Raw genomic sequence first — 21,575 nt, forward strand, 5'->3', positions numbered from 1 at the left:
CAGTAACGTTGTCTGCCTTTCTGTGTTTCTCTCTGTCTGTGTGTCTCTCTGTCTGTCTGTCTGTTCCTCTGTCTGTATGTCTCAGGTGAGCAGGGCGAGGTTGAGGGACGTGTTAATATTAAAGGGGACATATTATGAAAACAACACTTTTCCAGGGATTTTGTTGTTTTGGGTCTCTGGTGCTCCCACACGCATACAAACTTTTAAGAATTCTTATTTTTTGAGTGAGATATGCATTTCTGAAAGTACCAAGCCTACAGTTACCAAACGAGCGAGTCAGTTTTGGCGCCCCCTCCTACGTAAGAAGGGGGCACATTTTAATATTACATCCCACTTCCCCACCCCCCTCCAATCAGAGCATAGCTAAGATTTTGTGGACCAGCGGACGAGTAGCTCCAGCGGGGGGAACTACCGCCGAGCTCCCCCCGCCGGAGCTGGCGGACTGCCGCCGAAGATTCGGCGGCAGTCCGGAGTAGGAGACATGGAGGAGAAATGGATTGTTCTCATGGAGCTGAGCTGCCGGACTGCTGCCGAGCTCCCCCCGCCGGACTGCCGCCAAAGAGTACACCCGCCAGAGCTGCCGGACTGCCAATGTAGTTTCGGCGGCAGCTCTGGCGGGGGAAGCTTGGTGGCAGTCCGGCAGTTCAGCTCCCGGAATACAATCCCTTTCTCCTACATTTCGCTGTTCAATATGGACTTCAAGTCAAGGCCAAAGTTTCTTTCCCCCAATTCTTCTCAACCATGGCCCACTACGAGTCTTTACTTGTTGTGGAAGTACCAGAGACGTCAGACGCAGTCTTTATGATTCATAAAATCATCCGAGGTGCACATAGCTTTTGGCCGTGATATTAGATATAATATTATATAAGCACCTACATATTATATAATATTATTATTATATTATATTATATAGATATAGAGCTTGAGGAATCCGCACACGGCAACAATCACTTCTCCTCCATGCTGTGGTTCACTCTGACAGCTCATTTGTCAATGGGCAGCAGCTACTGCATTAAAGCTACAGACACCAGAAACAGCGCATTCTGAAGGGACTGAAACAGAGGGGAATAGTGGTAGGCGAGATTTTTTTCCCTAAAAGCTTTTTCCAGCAAACAGCTTCAAAAACATGTTTTCTGGAACTCATATACTATGTTTACTTGTTTGGAAAAAAACATAATATGTCTCCTTTAATATAATTGTTCTATAATATATATTATTACTATTCTTATTAGTGATATATTTCAGTGTTCTTGTGAATATTCCTCTTCTGTGTGTTGTAACAGGGGAACAGGGGTCTGAGCGGGGGTCACACAGGGTGTGGTTGAGGGATGTGTTTGCGGTAAAGGTGAAGAGGCGTCGTGCTGCGGGCCAGCAGACTGGGGGCGCTGTGCTGGGCCTCTGTCTGTTCTGCAGCCACAGGACAGGAAACACCCTGCAGGAGGTCAGGACCCACCTCCTCAACACCTCCCTCAGCCTCTGTCACACCTGGGTAACCCAGCTGACCCAGCTGCTGACAGGTAACACACGCATGCACGCACATAAACACACATACACACACACACACACACACACACACACACACACACACACACACACACACACACACACACACACACACACACACACACACACACACACACACACAAACACACACACAATGAAGTCACTCAAGTGTGTAAAAGGTCAATGTGTAGTTGTTGTGCTAGGGGTTGAGTTGAATTGTTCTGTAAAGTGTGTAGTTGTAATGAAGTGCTTACAGATTGATTGGAGAAGTTTGCTGGTCACATTGATGTTACCTAACACCTCTTCTTGCTAAGCTATATGCTAGCGTACCTCCTCATGCTCTCCTCAACACCATCATCTCACCCAGGGTTCAAGTTATGATTCCATCTCTGTGGGGGTCTTAAAACAAAAAAAATAATTATAGATGCGCAATTAAATATAGGCTATTGTTACACGGCTCTTCTCAATGCTGTAGAATGCTCCGTTCACTTGGGCCTTCCCGACTTCCGGCGGTCAAGTATTTTTCGATAATTGACCGTTGCTAAGCATATAATGACCACTGTCAAGGAAAGTGAACTTATCAACCCCAGTGTATTCGGTTGCTATGCGACGTCAACGTCTTCGGCAAACTATTTCTCTGCTGATCAACACTACGAATGGTAACAAATAAATTGTAAAAATACACACCGTGTGAAGTAATTTTATCGTTTTGGCAATTAACCGTTAACCGAAAATAAGCCCCTTCAGGTCGAAGCAAGTCACCTGCCCTTCGCGTCGGTGGCCGGTTCGCCCTGTCTGGGCTTATTTCCCGATAATGACCGGCGTTCAATACATTATCCCTTACTTATCATCAATATAACTCTGTTCGTGTAAGGGAAAATAGCTTTATTGCAATTAAAATATAATGCTGCTGTATTTGCAGAGACCCCCACAGATAATTGAGTTTGCTTCTTTCATGGGAGCCAGACCTCCCTCTATGGGAGCTCAGCTCCCACTTGCTCCCACCTAACTCAAACCCTGATCTCACCTCTCCTCTATAGCTCCTCTCCTCAAAAAACCAACCAAATAAAGAAAACTTTGTGTGTGTGCGCGTGTGTGTCTGTGCCTGTGCACTGGTTTGTGGGGTTACATATTAACTTGTTTTCCTTGAGTCCTTCTGTGTATCCTTAGTGACCAGAATCTCCCTGCTCTGTGAAACATTTACCCACCCACATCATCATCATCCTCCTCCTCCTCATCATCATCATCATCATCATCATCATCATTAATAACAGTATCAAAGGACCGTTAGTCAGTCGTCCTCATCATCCTCATCATCCTCATCAATAACAGTATCAGAGGACAGTGAGTCACTCTGGTGTATCTCAGAGTGTCTCCCGGTCCTCCTATACAGGTCATCCTCCAACAGCTGTCCCCTCTCCTTCTAGTACTCACTTATGCATGTCTACAAGTCTGTCTGTCCCTCTGTCTGTCTCTCTGCCTATTTGTCTGTCTGCCTGAGGATGTATTCTTTCTACCTGTTTGTCTACCTTTCTGTCTATCTACCTGTTGGTCTGCTGAAGGGTAAATCAGTGATTGCTGATGAAACGTTATACCCATCCCCAACAACAACAGGATTAGTTACCATGGAAAGCAACCATCACAGCACCAGGCTGGACTTTATATGACACCTGAGCATGCTGTCTCTCTATTGCTGTTCTTCAACACCGAGAATGGACTGGAGAGACCTGCAGACTTGCAAGAATGTCTTTGGAGGTGGTCGTTGAAGTTAGGACGCCAGCTCTTTTTACAGATCTGTGTTCTTGACACCACCCTGAAATGCCTCCAAGCCTTTCAGTCTGGCAGGGTTCTGCTCTCAGCTGTGTGCCACTCACATTCCAGTCATTAAGATAGCATACAAGGACATACTAATGTAGTATTATTAAGTTGCATAATGTCCATATATCAATTAATTTAATAATATAAAAACATAGGCTAAACGGACAGTAGGAACTTTTTTATTGAACTTTAGAACAGTCTCACAAAGCAATGCAAGATTCTGTCTTTTTCTCCTTCTGTGATCCAACCAGGTTTAGACAAGAGAAGGGAGACCACTCTTTGTGGATCAGTTCACTGATCCCTCCAGTACGTGCCCTGGTCCATTTAGCTTTGGCCCTCCTCGACTCATAGATATGGCCCTGTCTAACCCCGTGAAGGTTCACAAAAGATTAATACCCAAATCCTGAACTAACCCTTTAATGTGTGTGTGTGTGTGTGTGTGTGTGTGTGTGTGTGTGTGTGTGTGTGTGTGTGTGTGTGTGTGTTTGTGTGTATGTGTGTGTGTGTGTGTGTGTGTGTGTGTGTGTGTGTGTGTGTGTGTGTGTGTGTGTGTGTGTGTGTCATTTGTATCAAGGTATTATTGTAGCAAAAGTCTTTAGCACCTGTAACTGCAGATTTTGTGTGCGTACTCTAAAGTCACAAATGTGTAGCAGTACATTTGAAGTCCTACATATTTTTCTACCATTGTAAACACAAAATAGGGTCTACGAGTTCACAAGTCTGTGTTACTGGTGCAGAAATCCTATCCTGTGCATCACAACTTCAGAGAGTCATGCGGCATGCACTTGACACTTTTGCTACAATCATTGCAGCGCAGTTGGTGCAAAACACATTCACACACCTGTGTTTCATAATCTGCGAACATGCCCAAAATGTGTGCACAGTGCACACAAATATATCTGTATAATTTGTGTGTGTGTGTGTGTTTTTAAATTTGTATAACTTGTGTGTGTGTGTGTATAACATGTGTTTGTGTTTGTAGTGCTCCCCAGGCCCAAACAGCTGAAGGTGTTCATTAACCCAGGAAGCCATAAGAAGCAGTCAGTCCTCATCTACAGAGAACACATCGCTCCCCTCTTCAGGATGGCAGACATACACACAGACATCACCAGTACGTCTGTCTGTTCCCCTCTCTGAACGTCTGTCTGGCTGTCTGTCCTCTCTCTGTCTGTCTCTCTGCCTGACTCTACATTTATCCATATCATGAGTGTGTGTGTGTGTGTGTGCGTGCATGCGTGTGTGTGCGCGTGTGTGCGTGCGTGTGTGTGTGCAGAAGGGGGTAAAGTTCAGAGTTAATGGCGATCACTATGTAACTTGATCGGAGTCCATCTGTTACAACTGTGGGAGGTGCTCTCTCTCCTCACTTTTCCTTTCTCCTCCTTCCCAACCTCCCACCTCCTCTCCTTTCTCCTAACCTCCCACCTCTTTCCTTCCCTCATTTCCTCTCCTCTCCTCTCTCCTAATCTACAGAGAACCCCTCCTGTCCTCTCTCCTAACCTCTCACTTCTCTCCTTCCCATATTTAATCGCTTCTTCTAACCTCCCACCTCCTTTCCTCTCTCCTAATCACTCACTTCTCTCCTTCCCTCATTTCATCTCCACTTCTAACCTCCCACCTCCTTTCCTCTCTCCTAAACTCTCTCCTTCCTTAATTTAATCTCCTCCTTCTTTCCTCCCATATCACCTCCTCTATTTCGCTCTCCTCCTTTCCTCTTCCCTCCACTCCTCCTCCCCGTGTGTTTTGTGGGGGAGGGGTAATGACCAGATGGTTTGATGCTTATTGCCCCACTTAGTGTTTCTAGGACACTCACACCCCCACCCCCACCCCCACCCCCTCCCAAACACACACACACACACACACACACACACCACACACACCACACACACCACACACACACACACACACACACACACACACACACACACACACACACACACACACACTTAGGATATAAGAAGCAGTAACAGTTGCTCGAGCAGGGTCTGAATCTAGACTCTAATGGAATAGGCTGAATCTAGACTCTTAACTATTATCCAATGAGCATATTTCCAGTACTTAAACACTTTAAATATCAGCCCATACCGCCTTTCAAGGCCTCCTATCATGATGAATGAAAGCGGAGACAAAGAAGATGTGAAACGCAAGCGAAAGCCCAACTGGTCCCAGGACCAATTGCCACTGCTGGCCCAGTTTGTGCTGGTGAGGAGGGGGATTATGTTTGGGAATTTATATCTTATATTTATATTTCAGTGCTCCGAAAAACCAATTAACAGAGTCCCTTTCAGTTTTTTTTTTCCAAACCAAACACAGATTCAATTTGTTTTTTACGCATAGGCCTAAGTGTAACTTGCATAATCACTTACGTACATATTATAATTTAACTGTGCTCCCGGTTGTAGATTGAGATAGTGTGTCAAGAGCCACGTCTTGCAGGGATAGCCACTGTCACCCAGCAAGTGGCACCCAGCTGGTACTTGGTGCCTCTCAAAAAGCTGCCTCAAACCGCTCTCCATTAAAATAAGCAAATTATGGTAGATCCAGGCCACATTGCAACAACATCAAGAATGGTAAAATTGTAATCAAAAACAATCTGTGTGTTGATGGAGTGGACTTTCTTTCGATTGACCAAAACGTCCTGATCTGTTCACGGCGCAAAGATTTTGATGTACGTCCCATCAATAGCACCGACCACACCGGGCATACCTGCGATGCCATGAAGTTTGCTTTGATCCTGTATAGTTGCTGATTGTCCAAAGGCAACCGGATAAACTGTTGAATGAAATGTGGTCTAGAGAGTGTGTTGATGGTTTGATTTATGGCACGGCCATAAATTCCTAAAGCGATATTCCTAAAGCGTCGGCATTGCAAAGTTGCATTTTCCCTGTTGCTAAATATCGAAGTGTTGCCAAACATGTTATCTCCGAACTGATTGGGTTATTCCTGTTTGTTGTGGACGTTATTGTATCCCGCACTAATTCAACCACAAGTTTGATACCTCATGATTTTGCCTATATTTAAGCGACCTTGACTATCTTGAAGGGAAAAATCCAAGTTACCGTATTTTCCGGACTATAAGTCGCGTTTTTTTTGTAGTTTGGCTTGCCCTGCGACTTATATTTCGAAGCGACTTATATACCAAAATTGTGCGTACATAATCTTCGGCCGCAAGAATGGCACCTGTCATTCATTAGGCCTACAACTGAACGCTGCAAGCCTACTGCAACCACTGAATAAATTATATTCTCGTCGTCATCGTCCTCAATGTCCTCCGGTTCAACCAAAGCTACCCCAGCCTAGCTGCCAATGTTGTGCAACATAGCTGTCCACACATATCACAGCGCATGACTTGGCGGCGAAACTGGAGTCCTCCGCTGGACTTGTGAAGGCATCTAAAGCGCAACTTCCACCTCCCGATCGTGCCCTCAGGTTTAGGACCGCGGCGCATACGCGTCCGGTGGAATCCCGGTGTCCTCGAATTCGGTATACTCTCAACTACGAGTGGGACCGACACACCTATATTGCTATTGCAATTTTATTCAGTCTCTCCAGACTAAACGTTGTTGTTTAAATGTTTAAAAATAAATGCGACTTATACACCGATGCAACGTATATATGTTTTTTTCCTCGTCATGGAGCATTTTTTGACTGATGCGACTAATATGACTACTGATGCGAAAATACGGTATTATTATTATTATATCTCTTTATCAATTCAGAGTCCTCCAGTGTCTCCAAAGCATTCCGTCTCGCTGCAGCCATTTTCAGATTCTTTGTGAATAGGTCTAAGGAGTCCTTTCAAGGACTTTTAAGCTCTCCTACATTTAGGTACTACTTTTAGGCCTAAATACCTTATGAATTGCTCATAGCAAAATAAAATATGAGCCCTACATTTAAGACTGACACGCCAATTCTTTTTAGGAGTTACTCCTAAATCCACCACTTATGACCTACTTTTAGCCCTACGATTCTTTGTGAATACGGCCCCTAATACGTTGTGTTTGAGACCAGTACAAGCCTAATACCCAGTATGGAATCAAATCTTAATCAATTCATTGTAGCTGGTTTAGCTGGTTTACTAACCCTAGTTTCCTAACACTAGCTTCCTAACCCTAGTTTCTTAACACTAGCTTCCTAAACCTAGCTCCCTAACCCTAGTTTCCTAACACTAGCTTACTAACCCTAGTTTCCTAACCCTAGCTCCCCAAAACTAGTTTCCTAACACTCGCTTCCTAACCCTAGCTTCCTAAGCCTAGCTCCCTAACCCTAGTTTCCTAACACAAGCTTCCTAACCTCAGCTCACTATCCATAGTTTCCTAACAATAGTTCTCTTACCCAATAGCTCAATAACTCTGGCTTCTGAACTCTAGCCTCTTAACTCTAGCTCCCCTACCCTAGGCTCCTAAGCTTAGCACCCTAACCCTAGTTTCCTAACCGTAGCTACTTGATCCTAGTTCCCTCGCCCTATAGCTCCCTAACTCTGGCTACCTAACTCTAGCCTCTCACATTAGCCTACTAACCCTAGCACCTTAGCTCTAGCTTCCTCAGCCCAGCTCCCTAGCAGCCGAGTGTTGAGGTGTGAAACTGACTACTAACCTGTCTCTCTCTCTGTAGTTACTGAAAGGAAAGGACACATTCTGATGGTAGTGAAGGAATGCAGTCTCACACAATACGACGGGTAGGCTACTCCTCATCATTCATCTGTCTGTCTGCCTGTCTGTCTGCTACAAGTCTGTCCGTAGGGTGAGTGGGAGGGTGCAGGTGTATTGGAGGCAGAGAGCAATAAGAGATAATCTTACAGCAGATGAGCTAGTCTGGTTTTGTATTTTTACGATTGCTTACACACTAAAATAAAATAGATAAAAAATGAAAACAGATTGTGAGACTTCAGTCAAGGTGCAGAACCTCAGTCCAGATCTGCAAGACTAGAAGCACATTCTCAGTCTCACAGCTTTTGTAAAACACTAAACACAGTATACTGCTTAACACTGAACTTCTCTATGAGACACAGAATGACATTAGTTGAACGGCCCGACATAAACGGCTCTATGGTGTTGATAGGGGAGTGTGTGTGTAGAGTTCTATAACTCGACTCACCAGGCATGTAACCATACCCCTTATCGTTTCACGGGTGCTCCTTCTCCTTTTACCAGTGTCTGTTATTGTTGCTAGCCATACAAATAAAAAAGTATATCTGTATATTTTGGGGAAGGTTTTGGGCCCCCTGCTAGAGCTGCTGGGGGCAGCAACTCATCCTCAAAGCGGTTAAATCTACTAATAATAGTAGTAAGCAGAGGGTTGCATTCATTAACCGTTACATTGCAAACACTGGCTGGTTAAAGTTCTCAATGCAGTTCCATCTCCTCCCAGGAGCCCTCTGCCCAGGGTCTTCTCCCATACATAAAGCACCCAAGATGTCAGGGTTTCTTTTGCCTCGTCTGTCGTGGTAAACGACATCTTGATGCAATTGTGATTCTCTATCAAAGTTGCCAGATAAACAAGGAGACAACAACGAGTCGATGCCCTTCTGTTGAAGCTTAATGCAGATCTCCTTGTGGTCCTGCTGTGACTCTGTCGTCCAAGAGCTGTTTGGAGGAAGATCAACTTTCATCTTGGAAAAAAGAATAAGTGCTCATAGCACCAAGAACATGAAATAATTTTCTCCTTATAGTTATGTACGCCAAAAAGGTAATAATTTATAATTTATGTTATGGTCCATTTGTACTACAACCACTTATAGATTTGTCCAAACACAATTTACATGTGGACAAATTGTATATCGTACTTGTAGATGGTTGAGCTCAATAATGGTTAAACCATCTAAATGTATCCAGCAACCTGTTGGTGGTAACTTGATGGTGTAGAAATGATAACTAAGAAATTGAAGGCAACGTTGGAGGAAGAGGGAGGGTGGGGATGAGAGAGAGAGCCTATGGAGGGGGCAGGGAGAGAGAGGAAGATCTGGACCTGGGGGAGGAGGTGGATGAAGAAGACAAGGACCAAATTGATCATATCAGGTTCGAGCAACATAAGATTACCGTGGTAGTTATAAACCAGAGGTTGACATTTAGAGGCTGGACAGAGAGTTTAGCGAATCCTCAGCAGATATAGTGTTGCAACAGTATTTAAGACACCATGACAAGAGCACAAGCAAAATTGTTCCACTGCCTCCAGTAACATCAGTACACTGTAGCCTATTTGCACATAGGAACTTCTTGGTTCCCATTCACGGCCTTCCATGTTTGAACCAATGCCTTGTCCGCTGGGATGCCTTGTTTGACTAAACACATGCTAAACTGCCTGGTCTACATAGGATCACAGGTCGAGGAAGTCCAGGAGGAAGGGGCCCGATATTCTCAGAGGAACACACAGAGAGCTATCGTTAACATGGCTATGGCGAATGATGCAATACCCCTTAGAAAAATTCAAACACCCTCGATGACCACAACGTTTTCAATAATTTCCATCTCCTCTGTCAGCACTGTTGTTGAAGTGTGAAGAAGAGGTAGAGATTTGGGTAGAATCTTCATCAGCTAATAAGCTACAGTTGCTGTCTGACGTGGTTCAGATAGTCTTGGTGAAGTCCTGGGTGTTCAGCCTTATGTGCTGATGATTGAGCAGTTGTCATGGTCTGTGTCGTGTTTTGGTGTGTTTCCCTCCTGTGTTGATTACTGCTCCCTCCCTCCCCTAATGTGTCTCAGCTGTTCCTCGTTGCGTGTCTTGTGTTTGTTACTTAAGCCCTTGTCTTTCCTTTGTTCCTCGTGCTGTCATTGTGGTTTGTTGGTCCTGTGTGTTCTCTGTGGTTACCTGTGTTCCCTTGCTCCTTGCTCCTTGCCTTAGCCTTTTGGCAGAAATAAAGTGCAGTTTTTCCCTACCCGTCTGCATCTGGGTCCTACCTGCCTGCCTGCCTGCACCCACAACCTTAACAGAATGACAGCACCAAACTTGGACCCAGCGGATGCTCTATTTTTCCGTGAGTTGGAGGATTTGTTAGTGTCGATAATCATAGCTATGGATGGCTGGGAGAACATTCCCAGCAGGAAGGAGCAGGGAGGCTGTGTTTGGGCGTACGTGCAGGCTTTTGCGTCAAGGCCCGAGTTGGAGGACGTCTTACCACGAGTGGGCAGTCGAGCTGCCTCAACCCCACAACCTTTTGGCCCGGAGAGCTACATGCCACTGCCACCGGACTTTGGTGACCGGCCTAAGCCTCTACGCTCCTGCTCTCAGCCTCTGCCCCCGGTCCCCAGCTACCAGCCTCAGCCCCCGGTCCCCAGCTACAAGCCTCTGCCCCCGGTCCCCCGCTACCAGCCTCTGCCCCCGGTCCCCAGCTACCAGCCTCTGCGCCCGGTCCCCAGCTACCAGCCTCTGCCCCCGGTCCCCAGCTACCAGCCTCTGCCCCCGGTCCCCAGCTACCAGCCTCTGCCCCCGGTCCCCAGCTACCAGCCTCTGCCCCCGGTCCCCAGCTACCAGCCTCCTCCCTTACGGACAATCAGAGTGGGGGTGGTGAGTTTGGGGTACCACCCGGTTCCTCCTGGCACTCCAGCTTCCGCACTGACTCAGGTCCCCGAGCCCTGTCTGGTTCCTGAGCCCACTCCTCACCTTCCAGAGGGGGACCGGCCTCTTTGCCTGTCTGAGGAGGTCCGCCCTCTGCTCCTGCCGGAGGAGGCCCGCCCTCCAGACCTGCCTGAGGAGGTCCGCCCTTTGCTCCTGCCGGTGGGGGCCCGCCCTCCAGACCGTCCAGGGGAGGCACGCCCTCCGCTCCTGCCTGTGGGAGTCCTCCCTCCACTCCTTCCCAAGGGGGGTCCCTCTTCAAGGCCTTCCAGAGGGGTCCCACCTTCCAAACCTTTTGGAAGGGGCACGCCCTCTTCTCCAGAGGGGACACGCCCTCTACCTTGCCTTTCTGAGGGGTCCCACCTTCCAGAGGGGGTCAGCCCTCTACCTGGCCTTCCTCCAGCGGGGATCCGCCCTCTACCTGGCCTTCCTCCAGAGGGGAGCCGCCCTCTACCTGGCCTTCCTCCAGAGGGGACCCGCCCTCTACCTGGCCTTCCTCCGGAGGCGTCCCGCCCTCTACCTGGCCTTCCTCCAGAGGGGACCCGCCCTCTACCTCGCCTTCCTCCAGAGGGGACACGCCCTCTACCTGGCCTTCCTCCAGAGGGGACCCGCCCTCTACCTCGCTTTCCTCCAGAGGGGACATGCCCTCTACCTCGCCTTCCTCCTGAGGGGACCCGCCCCCCACCTCGCCTTCGCCGGCCTCCTGAAGGGTTCCGCCTTCGCCGCTGCCAGCCTTCAGAGAGGTTTCCTTGCCGCTGCAGGCCTCCTGAGGGACTGAGCCCTCATCGTCCTTGCCGCCGGCCTCCTGAAGGGTTCCGCCTTCACTCTGCCTCTGCTTGCCCCCCAGGCCGTCCGCCTGAGACTCCCTGCCATGCCCTGGGGCAACTTTCTGGCCGCCCGCCTGACACCCCTCCGCTCTGCCCCAGTCCATTTATTTATTTATTTTGATTGTCGTGGGTCGCCTGGGAGTCGACCCCTAATGGTACTGTCATGGTCTGTGTCGTGTTTTGGTGTGTTTCCCTCCTGTGTTGATTACTGCTCCCTCCCCTAATGTGTCTCAGCTGTTCCTCGTTGCGTGTCTTGTGTTTGTTACTTAAGCCCTTGTCTTTCCTTTGTTCCTTGTGCTGTCATTGTGGTTTGTTGGTCCTGCGTGTTCTCTGTGGTTACCTGTGTTCCCTTGCTCCTTGCCTTAGCCTTTTGGCAGAAATAAAGTGCCGTTTTTCCCTAACCGTCTGCATCTGGGTCCTACCTGCCTGCACCCACAACCTTAACAGCAGTACTATCTTATACTGAATGTAGGGCTTCAAACCAGAATACTCTAGATACAGTCTATGTAGGACTAGGATTTGTGGAATTATATTGTTTCTATATTCCTAAAACCTACCACACCCTAACCAGTCACCCACTTTTTAACACTGTATGTGTGTGTGTGTGTGTGTGTGTGTGTGTGTGTGTGTGTGCGCGGACATGTAGTGTGGTGTGTGTAGGGGGTGATGGTACTGTAGCAGAGCTGGCCCATGCCCTGGTTCTGAGAGCACAGCTAGAGTCCCAGAGGGACCCAGACTGTGATCTCAACCCAGTCCAGGCTACTCTTCCCCTGGGAATCATCCCTGCTGGTGAGCTCATTGACACATTGCCAGACTGCTATTGCTAATAGGAAGGTAGATGTTGACACTGACTGCCTATAGAATGTTGACTGTGTCTATTGAATATTAACTGTCATGTAGAATGTTGACTCTGTCTATATACTTTTTTTTATAATAATACATTTAATTTAGAGGCGCCTTTCAAGACACCAAAGGTCACCTTACAGAGCATATAGTCATCATTCAAAACTATGTAAAACAGACTAGGAATAAAAGGAAAACAGAGGTTAAACATGAATAATAATAATTAATAACCCTCAAAGACGCCTAAAGTGAAGGGGGGACCTCACTAACCACCACCAATATGTAGCACCCACTTGGGTGATGCACGGCAGCCAATCGGTGCCAGAACGCTCACTACACACCAGCTTGAGGTGGAGAGTTAGGGATGAGGTGGAGAGTGAGGGAAAAGAACATTTAAACACTATCGACCATATTTAAACACTATCGATCACATTTAAACAATATCGACCACATGTAAACACCATCGTGTTTACATGTGGTCACCCACATTTCACATATCACCCACATTTAAACACTATGGACCACACGTAAACCCTATCGACCACATTTAAACACTATCCCCCACATTTAAACACTATCGCCCACATTTAAACACCAGGGACCACATTTAAACACTATGGACCACATGTAAACCCTATCGACCACATGTAAACCCTATCGACCATATATAAACACTATCGACCACATTTAAACATGTAAACCCTATCGACCACATTTAAACCCTATCGACCACATTTAAACACTATCGACCACAATTAAACACTATCGACCACATTTAAACATGTAAACCCTATCGACCACATTTAAACACTTTCAACCACATTTAAACACTATCGACCACAAGTAAACACTAGCGACCATATTTAAACACTATCGACCACATTTAAACATGTAAACCCTATCAACCACATTTAAACATGTAAACCCCTCTCGACCACATTTAAACCCTATCGACCACATTTAAACCCTATCGACCATATTCAAACACTATCGACCACATTTAAACTATCGACCATATTTAAACACTATCGACCACATTTAAACACTATCGACCATATTTAAACACTATCGACCACATTCAAACCCTATCGACCACATTTAAACCCTATCAACCACATTTAAACCCTATTGACCATATTTAAACACTATCGACCACATTCAAACACTATCGACCACATTTAAACACTATCGCCCACAATTAAACACTATAGACCATATTTAAACACTATCAACCATATTTAAACACTATCGACCACATTTAAACACTATCGACCACATTTAAACACTATCGACCACATTCAAACACTATCGACCATATTTAAACACTATCAACCATATTTACACGCTATCGACCACATTCAAACACTATCGACTACATTTAAACCCTATCGCCCACATTTAAACACTATCGACCACATTTAAACCCTATCGCCCACATTTAAACACTATCGCCCACATTTAAACACTATCGACCACATTTAAACCCTATCGCCCACATTTAAACACTATCGACCACAGTTAAACACTATCGACCATATTTAAACACTATCGACCACATGTAATCACTAGCGACCCTATTTAAACACACACACAATTTGATATATATCACTATATATATATATAGATATAGATTTGTGCTGATTATATTATTACGATCTATCCTTGTATTTAAATTGCGGATCCCCATTAAGGGTATAAATTGCCATCCCCGTATTGGGTTCCAATAGGTTGACTGACTCTCCGTCCATCCTTCGTATCATCTGCTGTTCCAGCGCCAGACAAACGGCGGTGATACTACCGACGGAAAAAGCCGTTACGTCCCATTGTTTGGAGTGAAAGCAGTTTCTCCCTATCCATATAATATACATATATCTACACATATAAATAGTTTATAAAAGAGTTAAAAGTTTACAAAAACACACTTAAATTACTAAAAACAACGCAACACGCACAGAGCTACTGGATAAGCGTCCTACTCGCGTCGGCGCCATGGCAACCGATTATATATATATATATATATATTAGTGCTGTCAGTTAAACGCGTTATTAACGGCGTTAACACAAACCATTTTTAACGGCTTTAATTTTTTTATCGCGCGATTAAAGGGACACTGTATAAATTACTCCCATCTAGTGGTACAATTGTATATTGCATTCCAACTAATAGTGCTCGCTTGTTCAAAAACTACGGTGGGCAGTATGTGCAAAGAAGCTGTGTCATGACATCCAATACTACCTCATCGAGTCATTCGAGTGATGTTGAGGTTCGTTATTTCAAACAAATTTCAAACTGCATTGAATCATTAGTGTAAGCTAATGATGTATGAGTAATTACTCCTCGAGCAAGATAGTGAATTATTTCAGTCATCATTCACGCTGGCTCAGAGAGAAAACGCGTTTCAATTTCCTGTACCACGTATTGCTTTTTGTTCCTCTCGGCCGTTCATAGACCGGAAGAACATGGAAGCCTCCATGAAGCTTACCCGTCCTATGTAACTACATATTAATTATTCTTCCCTCAGGAGGATAAGTGAGATTTTTGGCAGAGATAATTTTACACCAATGAGGACTTATTTATGAATGAATACTTTGATTTGAGGTAATAAATGACTTCAAATATTACAGTGTCCCTTTAACGCAGTTATTATTATTTTTTTTAATTTATTTTTATGTATTTTTTCTTTGGCTCAAAACAACGAGGCAGTAGCCTGACTGCTATGTCCAAGGCAGTATGTTTGTATGTTCGTTTAATTGCACTATAGGCTTTTTTTTTGTATCGTCCTGCTTTGATCAGTATATGCCAATGTTGTCATCAATAAAAAAACGTGCACTTCTACATGTTGATAAGAGCATTAAAATGAGAAAAATGAATGGGACAAAGAAATCAAGGGATATTTAGCATAGAAACAAATTAATCGTGAGTTAACTATGACATAAATGCGATTAAATATTTTAATCGCTTGACAGCACTAATATTACATATATATATATAAATATATATATATATTATGTGGGCGCCTGGTCTCTGAGGTACAACAGTGGGATCACCAATTAGAATAGAGACAGGCAGAAGCGGGATTTGCGGTGAAATCAACTTATGTCATTTATTTTAAAAAAAGGTGCAGGGGGAAAAGGGAGGGGGCAAAATGCAACTCAAATCTTCACCGGGTTGGCGGCTGTCGTCAGGGTGCCCTTTCTGGCTCTTCCTGGCGTGGGGCCAGAGAGAGAGAGATAGGCCAAGGTTAGTGGGGTCTGTGGTCCCTGCCACTGACCTCTTTGCCCTAGCTCGGCTTGGGTTTCCTCTTGGAGTCTTTGGGGTTCCTCTTCAGCTGCAGGCCTTCTCTCGGGTTTCAGCACGACACAATTCACACACCGACAAAACAGCTCTTCGGTCCACTTGAACGTAACTTCATTAATGTGGTTTGGATTGATCAAGAGGGTTGGCCACAGGCCTCTTACCATGAGACTGGCCTAACGTGTCTCTGGTCTCCACACGCTCCTCCAGCCAGTCTGTCTTCAGCCTGTTCTGGTGGAGTTAAAAAGGCCCTCTGATTGCAGGGCTCACTCAGCGCACCTGTGAATGGTAAGCTGAGACACCCGAGTGGGGCACAGCATTTTAGGGAAGTACCTCCTATCCAGCACCACACCCCATGGCTGCCTTTGCCTGCCTTTGTGGCCACCATGTGGCCATGTGGTGCACTGCTCAGCGGCTGGGCCACCACATACCCCCACCCTCAGCTCTGAACCACGGTGGGGAGTAACAGCAATCATCCCTTCTCGACATGGCATCAGCGTTCCCATGAAGCTTTCCTGCCCTGTGTTCCACTGTAAACTTGAAGTCCTGCAGGTGTAAAAACCAACGGGTTATTCTGGCATTCTTGTCTTTGTTATGGGCCATCCAATTGAGCGTGGTCAGTTAATTGCAAACTCGCGGCCTAGCAAGTAATAATGTCATTTTTTCATGGCCCATTAAATGGTCAAGCATTCATTTTCTATGGTTACATAGTTTCTTTCGTGTTGCAGTAGTTTGCGGCTGACAAAGGTTACCGGGTATTCCATGCCGTCGTGTATTTGGGACAGGACCGCCCCAAGTCCTACCTCTGAAGTGTCTGTCTGTAGCACAAACCTCCTGCTGAAGTCAGGTGTGTGCAACACCGTCTCGCTGCACAGGGCCGTCTTCAGACGATTGAAGGCCTGCTCGGTCTGGTCCGTCCACTTCACCCTGTTTGGTGCACCTTTGCTTGTCAGCTCATGCAGGGGGGCAGCTATGGAGGCAAAGTTTGGAATGAACTGTCGATAATATCCCATTAATCCTAGGAAGGTCCTCATCTGACATTTCGTCTGGGGTTGGGGCCAGGTTGCTATGGCATCGACTTTCTTCTATTGGGGTTTCACATTTCCTCGTCCCACAGTGTACCCAAGGTAGTTCGCCTCCTCCAGGGCCAGGGAACACTTTGTAGGATTGGCCGTCAGCCCTGCTTCCCGCAAGGCCTAGCTTCTAGGTGCCAGAGGTGGATATCCCATGACGTGCTATGAGCCTCTGGAAAGTTGCCGGGGCCCCATGAAGTCCAAATGGGAGGACCCGGTACTGGAAGGCCCCGTCTGGTGTCGAGAACGCCGTCTTCGGCTTTGCTTGTGGCGTTAGTGGTACTAATACCCCTTGGTTAAGTCTAGTGTAGAAATGAACCGGGCAGATACTAACCTTTCGACCAGCTCATCCACACGGGGCATAGGATAAGTGTTGAATAGAGAGATCTCGTTCAGTTTTCTATAGTCATTGCAGAACCTAATGCTACCATCGGGCTTCCTAACAAGGACTATAGGACTGGACCAGGCACTGTGGGACTCTTCCACGACCCAAAGGTCAAGCATTTTCCTCACCTCCTCTCTGATGGCTTCTCGTCTGGCCTGCGGGATTCGATATGGTCGAAGTCTTACCGTCTTTCCCGGCTCGGTTTTAATGTCATGGGCGATGACTGTTGTCCTCCCTGGGGTCTCAGAGAAGACATCTTTGCTCCTGGAAAGCAGTTCTCCGAGGACCTGTACCTGTCTGGATGACAGCTGATCGCCCATTTTCACTGGCGGTAGACTCTGGGGAGACGGGTTGGCACCAAAGACATTGGAGGGGACAGGGGGAGGTTCCAGCCATGGCTTCAGTAAGTTTATGTGATAAATTAGCTTGCCTTTCCTTCGGCCAACCTGTCGTATCCTGTAATTCACTGGTCCCATTCGTTCCATTATCTCATAAGGTCCTTGCCATTTGGCTAAAAACTTGCAGGCATTCGTGGGGACCAAGACCATTACTTTGTGTCCTGGTTCTAACTCTCTCACCTGGGCTCCTCGATTGTACACCCGTGCCTGTTGTGCCTGGGCTTGCTGCATGTGTTCACAAACCAATGGCCACACCTGGGTCATTCGGTGGTGTATCTGCTCCACGTGCTCCACGACACTGCGCTGGGGGGATGGCTGCTGCTTCCAGGCTTCCTTGGCCACATCCAGCATGCCCCGGGGTCTCAGTCCGTACAACAGTTCGAATGGTGAAAATCCAGTAGATCCCTGGGGAACTTCACGTATGGAGAAAAGGACATGAGGTAGCAGCTGGTCCCAATTCTTACCATCCACCTCTACAACTTTGCGCAGCATGTGCTTTAGGGTTTGATTGAACCTTTCTACGAGTCCATCTGTCTGAGGGTGGTAGACAGAGGTTTTCATTTGCCTCACCTTCAGACTTTGGCACAGTCTTTTCATCACCCCAGACATAAAGCAGGAGCCCTGGTCTCTCAGGATTTCCTCAGGCAATCCCACTCTACTTTAGAGCAGGAACATTTCCAGGGCAAACGCCCTTCCTGTTGCCGAGCGTAGGGGAATTGCCTCTGGATACCGTGTGGCGTAATCCAGTATGACTAAGATATAGCGGTGGCCGCTGCTAGACTTTGGGAGGGGTCCGAAAATGTCCATGCCACTCCTACTAAAGGGGGTTTCAATGATGGGAAGGGGTATTAATGGATTTCGGTACGCTACCTTAGGCGAGTTGATTTGACACTCTCCACAGTGTCGACAGTATTCCTCCACGGCTCTCTTGACCCCCGGCCAGTAGAAGCGGCTGAGAACACGGTCATAGGTCTTTTCTCTCCCTAAATGCGCCCCTAGTAAGTGGAATATGTCTCACTTTTGAGACATATTCTCTGGGAACAAGCAACTGTTAACAGATTTCAGAGTTTTTTTGTGTTACTCGGTACAGCAGCTTATTTTTAACCATGAAATGGGGAAAAGACACTTGACTCACCACATCCTGGTTTTGGCCCTAGATTACTCCCTCCATCCCTCCAGGCTTGGGTCAGGTTGGGATCCTGCAGCTGGGCTGAGCCAAATCGTCCAGGCCTAAGAGTTTCATCTGCCTCGACTTGGGGACTCTGAGAATACCTCATCTGACTGTATCTCTTCCAGGGGCTCCTGCTCCTCAGCTGCACGTCCAGGATCCGTTGCTGTACTTTGCCTATGGAGGGGCCTATCCACCTCGTCATCGCTGGTTTCCGCAGGGCTGCCATCGGGTTTCACGGCGGCGCAAGCCTGGTGGGTGTCGGAGGCCTTCGTCTCAACCGGGCGTCGTCGGATTCACCTTTTCGGGTTCCTCAATTTCTCCGGCCAGTAGTGGGAGAAGAGCGGGCTGTCTCGGCCGAAAAGCACCGGCACCGGAAGTTGCTCTACAACCCCGACCCGCATAGTGAACGGTCTATGGGGAGTGATAACCTGTACCTCCAAGGTGGGATACTTCCGGGTGTCTCCATGGATGCAGGACGGAGATCTCTTCTCCCCAGGTGTCACTAGCAAACTGCGGTCTGACGAGAGAAACCATGCTTCCGGAGTCTAGAAGTGCTTCTGTGTCTCTCCCACCTATCTCCACAGGACACTTTGGGGCTGGGGCCCCCTGATGGGCCCAACAGGTAGTTAGGGACTGGCTGAAGAAGCCCTTGCCACCCGTAGATGTGGCCGTAGGCATCGGTTCATCACGGTCCGGACACTCTCTGGCTAGGTGTCCCTCCTGGCCACAGGAATAGCAACGTGGGCGAGGAGGAGGCATTGGTACTCGCCTCTCCGTCTGTCTGGTACAGCCAGTCGGTGTCCGGGCTGTTGGCGTGTTCACAGCTTTGCCACTGGTCTCTCTCCCTCTGTTGACTTTAAATTTAGTATGCGTGACACTTTCTGACCGCATTATGCTACCCATCACCCTGTGGTTCTCCAGTAAGGCTATTAATGTGTCTACACGTGGAGCCCCCTGCTTGGTGACATACCTCTTGGCGTCGTTTGGCAGTCCCCAGAGGCACCGGTCAATCACAACTCGTCCACTATTGGTGGCCCTGCAGCTTCTTCCTGGGCCCGGACTGGAACCGCAGGGTCATAGCTCCAGTCATGCACAAGCTGGGCCCGAGCAGGAAGGCTAAGTCCATACTGAACAAGGATGGCAACCTTGACCGTATCGTAGTTCACGGCATCCGCAACGGAAAGGTCCTGACAGGCTTTCTGAGCTTCCCCAGTCAATAAGGGCATTAGGTTGTTCCCCATTCTGCTCTTGGCCAGTTCTCCCTTGCTGCAGTCCTTTCAAGCAAGGCAATATACGTCTCTATTAGGGATGGGAATCGAGAACCGGTTCTTGTTCAGAACCGGGTCAACCGATTCCTTGGAATCATTAGCAGGCCTGCTTACGATTCCGCTTATCGGTTCCCGAGGCCGCCGAGGAAGAAGCGCATTGTGCGTTCACACCAAACGCGACGGGGCGACAAGATCCCATAGAAACTGAACGTAGAGACGCGTATCGGGCGAATTTTTCGCAAGAGAAAAACTTGTCGCGCTCCCCGTGCACAGGCGAGCGCGTTCACAAGGATTTGTGCCGGTCCAAATTTGCTCGAGTTGAAATATTTCAACTTGGACGCGAATTTCGCGTGATGACAGCCGTTCAACAGCGTGACAACTGAGTGACATGTGTAACGTAACAGCCAATCAGCGTTCAACCATCAAACTTAGTGCAATGCAGTCTGGGGTGAACTGCAGCATGGAGGAGAAAGTGATTGTTGGCGTTTGCGACTCCCGGAGCACTATATATAATAGTATATCATATGATATAATCGTATATATAATATCACGGCCAACAGCTCTGTGCGCCTCCGATGGCCGTAGCGTGGGGAGCTCTCGTAGGGATTGGGCTTATCGGGGTTTGTTTACCGGCGTTGCTATGGTTTCTGGTCTTGTGTGTTTGAACGGTTTATTAGGCAGGCCCATCTAATAAATCTCTGTCTAATCAATACTTCATTTTGTTTATGTCAGTCGAATTTTGTTACAAGTTGAATGCAAATGAGCACTGTAAGTATTCCAAAAGGCACAAGCTCTTACTTGACTGTTTTCAGTCCTTTTTTTTTTTTTATTGCACATAATGATTAGCCTGGCACCGCCCACCTACCTACTTCCGCTCAATTTTCATTTCACTTCAGTACTAGGTATGGGTCTTAATATGAATGTGTTCCATGGAAACCAGATTTCTGCCGGTCCAATCAGCGAACAGAGGGAGTGGCTGAGAATGATGACGTCTAGTTTGCGCGCCAGTTTCAGTTGTAGTCAGAGGAAGACAATGGAGAAGGATACAGAAGAAGCTATTCGATCTGTTGTGGGATTGCTGCCGAAAAATCGATAAATTAAAGCCGGATCAGAACAAGCTTTGCAGAGTTTTGGTGGCCATGATGTTGTGGCGCTTCCCCCCACCGGGTTCGGGAAAAGTTAGATTTTCCAGCTGGCTCTGTTAGTGGTGAAGGAGCCCGTCCCGTCTCATGACATACGTCACGACCCAACGCTATGCAATTGGTTATGGCAGATCCAGAGTGGCACTGGGCAGATCCAATCCTTTTAAGACTTCTACAGACACCCACCTCCAAGTGAGTGAACGTTTATCAATTGAGCAGTTCCAGACCTTCTGTACAAATTAAATTAAGTACGATGGTATGGCAGGACCAGGCTACATAATGATGGCATTTGGGCTTAAAAAGC

General features: G+C 47.1%; 1 protein-coding gene across 3 annotated transcripts in view; it reads left to right on the top strand.

Annotated features, from left to right (window-relative positions):
* The window catches only part of cerkl (ceramide kinase-like), a 36,771-nt gene that overhangs the window by 1,628 nt on the left and 13,568 nt on the right, over positions 1 to 21,575 (top strand). For 2 of the 3 annotated variants that reach the window (XM_056580554.1, XM_056580553.1), the window contains exons 3-6: positions 1,284 to 1,517; positions 4,304 to 4,432; positions 7,933 to 7,996; positions 12,343 to 12,485. In XM_056580554.1, coding sequence (XP_056436529.1) covers positions 1,284 to 1,517; positions 4,304 to 4,432; positions 7,933 to 7,996; positions 12,343 to 12,485 — 570 coding nt within the window. The remainder of the gene's footprint in view (positions 1 to 1,283; positions 1,518 to 4,303; positions 4,433 to 7,932; positions 7,997 to 12,342; positions 12,486 to 21,575) is intronic. The other variant, XM_056580555.1, reaches the window with a different exon arrangement.

Source organism: Gadus chalcogrammus, chromosome 20 (genome assembly GCF_026213295.1).
Source record: "Gadus chalcogrammus isolate NIFS_2021 chromosome 20, NIFS_Gcha_1.0, whole genome shotgun sequence".
Classification (NCBI taxonomy): domain Eukaryota; kingdom Metazoa; phylum Chordata; class Actinopteri; order Gadiformes; family Gadidae; genus Gadus; species Gadus chalcogrammus.